Source organism: Pygoscelis adeliae, unplaced genomic scaffold, assembly GCF_000699105.1.
Source record: "Pygoscelis adeliae isolate BGI_AS28 unplaced genomic scaffold, ASM69910v1 Scaffold197, whole genome shotgun sequence".
NCBI classification, from domain to species: Eukaryota; Metazoa; Chordata; class Aves; order Sphenisciformes; family Spheniscidae; genus Pygoscelis; species Pygoscelis adeliae.
Genome location: NW_008825105.1, coordinates 2,744,118 through 2,752,906, shown reverse-complemented (window position 1 = coordinate 2,752,906; position 8,789 = coordinate 2,744,118). Strand labels below are relative to the sequence as shown.

The 8,789-nt window shown below is 53.5% G+C and overlaps 1 protein-coding gene across 1 annotated transcript in view; it reads left to right on the top strand.

The window, feature by feature from the left end:
• Window positions 1–3,898: 3,898 nt before the first annotated feature.
• The window catches only part of TCP11 (t-complex 11, testis-specific), an 18,916-nt gene continuing 14,025 nt past the window's right edge, over window positions 3,899–8,789 (top strand). The window contains exon 1 of the mRNA XM_009327471.1: window positions 3,899–4,064. Within this exon, the coding sequence (XP_009325746.1) occupies window positions 3,899–4,064 (166 nt within the window). The remainder of the gene's footprint in view (window positions 4,065–8,789) is intronic.

Sequence of the window (8,789 nt, the reverse complement as noted above, 5' to 3'; positions counted from 1 at the left end):
AAAAACATCCCTGTGTTACCCACACCGTTTCCAGCACAAATCCAAAACACAGCCCCAGACCAGCTACTGTGAAGAAAATTATCTCTACCCCAGCCAAAACCAGGGCAACACCCAACACAAATCTCCAGCGTTCAAATTCACGTTTGCATGGTGGCTGCAGGTGAACCCGGAGCCAGGGGAGTCTGCATGGCTCTCGTCTGCCCAGGCTGGCAGCTCAGGGCAAGGCAGCTTCCAGCCCACCATAGTTAAAAGGGGTTTCTCAACAGGGACAACTGGCTCTGCCATAGCCCAGTTGGATAAAAAAATCCAGCGAAAGAACACTTGCACCGATGTGACCAGCCCCAATAACTCACAGCACATCTTGCTACGCGATATTGAATCAAACCAGTAATGCAAAACCATCCCTGGCACAGCCAGGCTCCAGGGCAGCCTGGGAAGAGGTAAAAGCGCAGAAATTATTATTAAAGCTGTAAAAATTTTATGTATAAAAATATGAATGCAGAGGTGTCATCGTTAGGATGTATTGGGAGAGGACCACGACCCACCGGTGGGAATGTGCTATCCCGCTCGGCACTGCCACCGGAGGAGGCTCCTGGCTCTCCTGCCAGCCCCAGTCTGTGCCAGGAGCTCTTGGGGACGAAGGCTGCTCCTCTTTGCGTGCAGTGCCGAGCGGGAAAGGGTCTGGTCCTTGCAGCCCATGTCCTGGCACAAGCAGACGACATCGCTAGTGGGATGCCACCACCCTCCTGCGAGCATCGGCTCGGCAGCCGTGGCACCGCTTTTCTTTCTGGGCTGGGATTTGCCATGTAAACACAAGTCTCTCTTACGGCTGTCGTAAGAGCAGAGTCAAAATGGAAACTCTCTGCTCCCTTACACCGGCAGATCCCTCTGCCTGGCCACCGCACCTCTGAGCGGGACATGCTCGCATCCCATCCCATGATCCTTTATCTTCATAACCGGAGGAAAACTAAACTGTCCTCCTTTATTTTTTTTTCTCTCTAACCTGTCTTCTAAATCTGGAGACCAATCTCAAGGCACGAGGGACAAGACCTTCAGCGATGTTGATTTATAACCGAGCTTCTAAATTACAGGTTTACGCATTAGTATAAACACCCATAAACCAGTCTTAAATACACAGTATCGTATGTAATCAAAACGCCAAAACACCAGGCAGCCACGTGACGGCACTGGTGGATGAGCAAACTCCTCGCTCGCGCCTGGACCGCCTCGGCGGGGACGGGTCTCTGGCCAAGTGCTCCCAGTTAAACCAGTGCCTTGCACTGGGGGGTGGACCTCACCTTTGAAGGCAGGTCCTCAGCTGACGGCAGCATCGCCCCCGCCACAGGGAGCGAAGGGGCTGAGCTCCATGTCTCTCTCTCTCCTCCAACGGAGTTGCAAAGCACCACGGCAAAGCAGGGGGTTTGGGGTAAGGTGCTGATATTCAGAAACTCCCTAAAAATATATATAATCTCGCTTTCTTCCAAAAGCATGCCGCCTGGTTGAGCGGAAGAAGGGCCGATGGAGGTCCCAGGGCTGCACACGCCGCGGTGCCCCTCCGAGTGCAGGGCCGTCCCCCTGCCCGGCACACAGATGGGAAAAGTCAGGCAGATGGAGATTTCCGAGATCACACAGGGAGTCTGGAGGGAGGGCCATGAATCACACTTAAATCGCCTGCAAGACAGCCCGGTGCTTCGGCCCCAGTGGCTCCTTACCAGCTCCTGCTGCCGCGGTGCGGGGCTGGCCAGGATCTGTCCCTGGGAGCCCTCTCCGGAGCCCTTCAAAGCCATCGGGACAACCCTGCCAGCCCGAGCCGTGTGTGCACACGTGCGTGTGTGCGTGTGTTTTTCGGGCAGGGAAGGAGGTGGCAGGACTCTCCTCCCTGCTGCCTTCACTCCCCGTCGTGCACTTCTGGGCAAAATCCATTTGCTTTGGCTTCACGTAGGGCCAGAAGTTTTGGTCCATTGTGCTGCGGCGCTGAAGAGCCGGCAAGGAATTGTCGACCATGCTGAAACGGTTACATGGGGAGTAATGAAAATTTACTGCACCCTGCTCCGGTCCCTAGCCAAGAAATAAAAGCAAAAGATCACAACAGGCATTTTTTCAATTTGAAGCAAAATTAAAAAAAGAACGGATCCGCACTTAGAAAATAACAACCACATCCACAGATCAAAGCAGCTGTTCTCCTCTCATTCGGGGTTTTAAGAGGCTTCTGCAGCTACAGGGATGTTTACACAGGGAGAGAGATACATACATTGTGCTGTCTTGATGCTGCCTCTCCCCCCTTCATCTGGCAAAACATTCCCTGGGAGGCGATATGAGGTCATTCCTAGACCCTGTGTTGTTTTCCTCAAGCTGCAAGGCTTCGGGGCAAGAGGCAATTCATTTCCCATTAGCACACACACATTTGCACTTGGAACCCTCCCATGCACGTTTTGCCAGGGGAGCTCGGGATGGACGGGGGATCAGCCCTCGCCAGCTTGTTATTGCGTTCCCGGAGGGACTTCCAGCAGCTGGGGCTGCCCGGAGGGTCAGCGGCTCCGGCAAAGTCACTGGGAAGGGACATGGAGCCAGGCTGGCATCTTCTGCAGACCAGCCTTAATGTTTCTGTGGCTTCCACCACTTTTATTACGAGAGGGGCTGAACGGCTCTGGGGAGCACTAATGGGCTGTAAAAAGCTTTTTCCCCTCTGCCTCCTTGGCTGGAGCCCAATTCAGAGCAGCGGTGAGCCCCGCTCCGGCGCTCGCGCAGGGATGGAGGTTGCGGGAACGCGCCGAGGCAGACTCTCCCTTCGCCTCTTGGCACCAGCACATTGGTCCGTCCGCTCCATGGGCAGCGCCCGCGTCAGCAAAGCAGGCAAATTCTGGCTTATGAGCCACCCTGCACTATCTGTGCAAATGAAAAAAAAAAAAAGCATTTTGAAACTATACCTCCCCATCTCTAGCATGAATTTAGTGCCATATGCTGTGAACGAGCCGCATCTTCAGCTCTGACCGTGCATATCTGCGTGACGCTGGAGCCAAAAGGGGTTTCTGAGGCTGCACAAGAAGCTGCTGCGGAGGAACAGGCAGAAGCAAAACTCCCGTAAAGGATCTTAGGGATCACAGAACCAGCTATTGAATCAGGCAGGGTTGCTGGAGAAGAAAGAGGCCACAATGCTGCGAATCGGGAGATGTCTCTTCCCCTCCAGTCCACGAGGACCAAAGGCACAACGCTGCCGGTCCAGGGCAGGACCCGACCTCATCGCTGCATCCAGAGCACCTGGCAGTTGGGGTGATCGATGCTGGTACTGTACCCCAACACTGCACGCGGAGAGAGCTGGCTCGAGAAAACAGCAGCCGAGACGTTTTGATGCCCTAGCGAGGGGTGTGGTCTAAAACTCAGAACAGAATAGACTATTTTTAAAATTGGAGAGGAAAACACTGTATTCCCAGTAATACGCCAACGGCCCAGGCTCCGGCGACTCAGCCAGTCCCCATCGCCAGCTCCCGGCTACATCCCTCATTTCCCCAACCTACAATTTTATCAAGATGCCTCCGAGGGGGGTAAAGAAGCACCGAGTCCCACTAAATTACTGCCTGTCACCCTGTGACACCTTTTTTCCAGTGTCACGGAGCTTCCCAAAACTCTGCCTGCGGAGAAAGCCCTTGTTTGTAATTCCCGGTTTGCAGCAGGAGAAGGTGACACACGCTGAGGTGAGGTGACTTAGCCGGCGTCACCGGGAAGGTCGATGGCAGCGCCAGGAATAGCCCCGTTCCCAGCTAACCACTAACCACACTTATCCCAGAATAAGGGTCCCTTTTTCCAGCTGAATTTATAACAGCTTTCCAAGTGACATAAGCTCTTACAGAAATAGGCAGGCTTTTATTCCAGAATAATTACTGGGAAATTGTACTGGAGCATGTATAATTACACCGGTGTCATTGCTGCTGGTGAGTCGGACCCTGTGCCGCCGGCAGACTTGCTGCACGCTCCATACGGCTTTTATCTCGTCCTGCTTTTCCACAAGCATGTGTACATCAACTGGCAGATCGTCAGGATGTGGGTGGAGAAGGAAGGGGCTTCGGGTAGAAAGGAAAGTGATATATCACTCTTCAAATCATATTTCCCATAGAAGATACCCCAATAATAGCTCTTACAGCTGCTGAAGTCAATAGGAGTCTTTCGGGGTGCGCTGGATCACACCCTAGATGGATTCAGCAACGCTCTGTGCGTCTGCTTCAACTCCATCCCCGGCATGGCTTTGGAGCAGGTGTTTTATTTTAAATGCATTTTATGTCCCACACAGGTAAAATCAAGCTCAGAGTTCAGGCTGAGGCCTGAAATGCATTTGTGACATAAGCTGTTGGAACACATTGTACTTAATACCCTTCAAAAATAAACTCATGGCATTTATCAGGTGTTGATATGTCTATATATTCGGCGAGAGCGCTATCTGCCAAGAACGGGGCTGCCTGCTCTGCCTGCCGTTACTCCTGGGGCCGGCACGCCGCGAGAAGGCAAGGGTTAACTCGGCACCAGTGACACCACTTTAACTCCAGGACCCAGACGCGTGTGTTTAAAAGTAGCACTTCTCTCCTTAAAATAGTTTATGAATCTTACTCGGGGATAAATCCAACACCCCCGAGCAGAAGGAGACCTATTAATTCCTGAGTTTTTTCACACTGTAGTAAAGCGGCGATTTTATTTGCCCGCCTTGTGTAAGATGTCAGTCATTTTCCCACTTGCATTTCCATCTACAATTTAACAAGGCAGCAGTTTATTTCCAGAAGCCCCAGCCAGACCCCAGCCAACTGCGTCAATATTTTGTTGCTTACACAAATGCCACCGTTAGAGTCAACACCGTGTTTTGGGGGAGGCTTTTTTCTCCTTTTTTTTTTTTTTAAAAAAAAGGGTTCCTCCAGGATGATGTATGTATAGCTCTTAAAATACTAAGGGTAATACAAGCCTTTCAGAGCAGCTTACCTGGGTGCAGAAGCATTGCTTTAAAGGACGAAGCACACTACTCGAGGGCACTGACCTGACCAAAGGCATTTGCTAATTAATTCATTCTTCCAAGAGACTTAACTGCCTCTTGCCTTCGGAAACCAAGGCAAACCCGAGCCAAATCCAAAGCCTGTCGGAAAACACGGAGAGACCCTTACTGACTGCAGAAAACTTCAGAGCCGGGAGCTAGCTCCCGCTCGGCCAGCGCCAGCCACGGAGAGCCAGCACGGGGCAGCCGTCCAATTCAAGCTGGCCGCTTCGCTCTCTCCCACACGGTTCCTCGGTGCCGCTTTCGGGATAGAGGAGGGGCACAGAGCCGGGCCGAGATGGGGGGTCCCCACCTTCCTCAGCCCCCTTCTACGATGCTGTTTTGGGGTGCCTCTCCTGTGCTGCAGCAGCAGCAGGGCACGGGCTTACCCTGGCTGTTGGCTTGTTTGATGGATGCTCCTGCAGCCCGCACCGTCCTGTTGTCTTTGGCACGCTCCCCCAAAAACCCTCGGAGGTTTTCTGGTCCAGCATGAGCTCAGCACAGCGGGTTCATCCCTCCACCCCAGCCTCCCGAGCACGGCTCCCGAGCCATGGGGCTCGCAAGATCCCCCCCCCAAGCACCTCCCTGCATCCTCACCCACCAGCACCCCCAAAAGCTGGATGTTTTAACCCCGCACATGGCTGAAAGGTCTGACAAAATCCCAAGCCCAGCACAAGCAGGGGAACAAGGAAACCCAAAGAACAAGGTTCCCCCAGCACTGCCAGCTGGGAAAGCCCTGTAGGATCTCCTCCGTGATCCTGCACCAGACCAGTTTTGCACGAGAACAGAGCGGCCTTAGTGTGTCAACAAGCCCTAAACACCCGAGGGCAGCTGGAAGTGAGATGCCATTATTATTTTTTTTAATTTAAAACAAACTTCTTAACCTACAGGAAAGTAAACGTTCTTCTAGGATGGCCAAGAAAACCACGCTGGGATTTTCCAAATGGGTATGACTGACTGTTTATGAGCAGAGGCTTCCAAACGCAGAAATAAATGGCTTGCTCTCAGCAGGTTTTCCTTTCTATATTTACCCTCACCTGAAATGAACATTATTGCACACTGCAACATTTATTCCCTCTGATCAGGGGAGCGGGCGAAGAAACTAACCAGCCGCAACATGTCAAATAAATTGTTAATCTGCTGTTTGCGCTGGGGCAGGGGGAGGAGGGAGTCCCCTGGTTTTTGGGCAGCGCCCAGGTCGCGCTTACAACTTCCATTTCAGCTCGGCAGGAGCGCTTCGCTTTCCTGCTGCTGCTTGTGGCTGCTGAGAGCTGGAGCTGGGTCCTTTGTGGAGCTGATCCGTCAGTCCCCGACCGGTCTCCGGCCCCCTCCCCGTGGCACCCGAGCATCCTTGATCACAGGCAGCTTGGTGGAAAGGGTTGTCCTCCCCATTACATGGGAGGAACCAAGCTCCAAGGTGCAAGGACCTGCCTGAGGCTGCACAAGAAGCCTTTTGCAGGGCAAGAAAGTGCACCCAGATCCCAGGAGAATGTACAAGCATGAGACAACCCTCTCCAAAGCGCTGGGCTCTGCGATCCTCTTCCATGAGTCCCAATTTCCACACGGGGTGTTTCTCTGCCTGTTCTGAAGATGGGAAGTCCCTACGGATGCAAAGGGGCGATCCCTCCCAGGGACAGGTCCCCGGCAGGCATGAACTGCCCTGCTGACATGCAAAACGGCCATAAAAGACCTAAAGGTCCTTCCTGACAAGGGGCCAGGGGGGGCTGAGCCATTGCAAACCGAATCTTAACATGAGGCCGGCCACTCAGCTGTAAAATCTCTCCTAATCCCAGCCCTGGGGAAAGGAGAGGACGGGGAGATCACCTGCTTCTCCAGGACGTCGCCCACATCACATGGCTCCCTGGGTCACGCTCGCGCCCACCACCACCTTCAAATCTGGGCTTGACCTCCAATTTACCTTGAAGTTCACTAACTAATCGTGCCAACCGCTTGCCCCCCCCAGCCAAAAAAGGGGTTCGCATCGCCCCGGAGAGAACGAGGGGATTAATCCTCTGCCGGCAGCGGGGGAAGCTGCTCAGTCATTAGGGTATGCAGGTGCCAAGGATGACCCTCGAAGGCACCCCGCGGATTTGGGCAGCGGGGATGAGAACAGCCTTGCTCTGTTTGCAGGGCTCACACGTACTCAATGCCACACAGGACCTGGCTTTTTCTTTTTTTTTTTTTCCAGCTCAAACTTTTCATTTTTGGAAAAGTCTGTCCTTGTCGGAATAGCTGAGCAAACCCTTCCCCAGCCAGCCATTCCAAGAGCATTTGTGTTAATCCAGATTAACGAACATAAAGCAATTTAGATAAACCGCATTAAGCCAAAAACACCTTTGAACTCTTTTTTTTTTTTGGATCAAAATCCCTCCCCGAGCGCTGTGTGTGGTTTGGGCCTCCCCGTACCGCAGCTTCGCCAGAGCCGAGCTCTCCACCAAGCAATAATTAAGTAAAGTCAGCAAATATGAAGATTACCCAGAGTCAGCGGCACCAGCAGCGAACCGGTGCTTTGCACATGGAGCCCAAAACTGATTCTGGGTCTGGGGGTGTCCGACGGGGCGAGACGGCATGATGAGCATCTCCCCGGCTCCACGCACGTCTCCCGGCCACGACGCCTGGGCTCTGGCCAGGCTGCCTACGTGACCACGAGCCAAACCCCTCCAAGCCTCAGTTTACCCAGCACGAACCCATCCCCTAAGTATGCGGATGACGGGATCGGTCTGAAATGCCCGGAGATGGGGCGCTGGCCACAGGAGGCTGGGCAGGACAGGTGATGGTTTGCTCAAAGCGGCCAGTCCCCACGGCTCGGAAACGTGCGCCGTGGCCAAGGTGGCAACAGCCAGCTCATGCATATGGGATGTCTCATGGAAAAGTTCACGCACCAGCTTAGGAGGAGGGAATTAATAGATGCTGTAGTCATTGGTGAAGCATGTGGTGTGTTACGGGCACGTACACACGTTGCACACCCACACCAGAGCCGTCACCCCAGCAGACACTCGCCTCTCCAAAGGACTCCCAAACCAAAATCGGGGGCTGTGGCAGACCTGACACCAAGACATCCTCTCACCTGGTCAAGGCGGACAACACCACTTCATTCGCCTGCAGGGAAGCCGTGAGCTCCTCAGGATCCAGCTGCCTGCTCACACATTTACACCAGCATCCAGCACAGAAACAATCCTGACCTTGTCTGGTGCCCCAGGAGCTCCTGCTCTATTTTTATAGCTTTCCTGGCTGACGGGGCAGAGGAAAACTCCTGGCTCCCCCAGCTCTCCCCTCCACACCCTCCCAAAACACCTGCTAATGCTTTCTGCCCTCCGCCCTGATTGCCTTCCTCCTAGAAGGAGAATTTCTAACAGAGCCAAAGCTGTAGCTTGTAGGCTCCAAATTCCCTCATTTTTTTGGACGCGGGGGGCTGTAACACCAACTGGGCTTTGCCTCTCCCCTTGGGACAGGGTTTGCTTTTTTGCAAAGAGAGCCTTCCGCGGCTGGGCGGCTGCTCGCAGCTCGGCTGCTCACAGCTTGGTGCACTGTGCTCGCTAAGCTTCGCTCCCAGGTGATTTGGATCAGGATACACCAGGAAGTTTGCTTTCGGCTGCCTCCGTTGGCGCGTGGGTGTGCAAACAGTGACCGATTTCACTGCCGGTTCAACCCCTTTAAATGGGGACTTTCACATTCGTCAGGCTTGAAACAACAACGCCATCTTTTAAACAAAAAATCCATTTCCCCTTCCATCGGCTGCGGCTGCCGCCGAAGGTATTTCTGTTTGAACAAGCGGGCC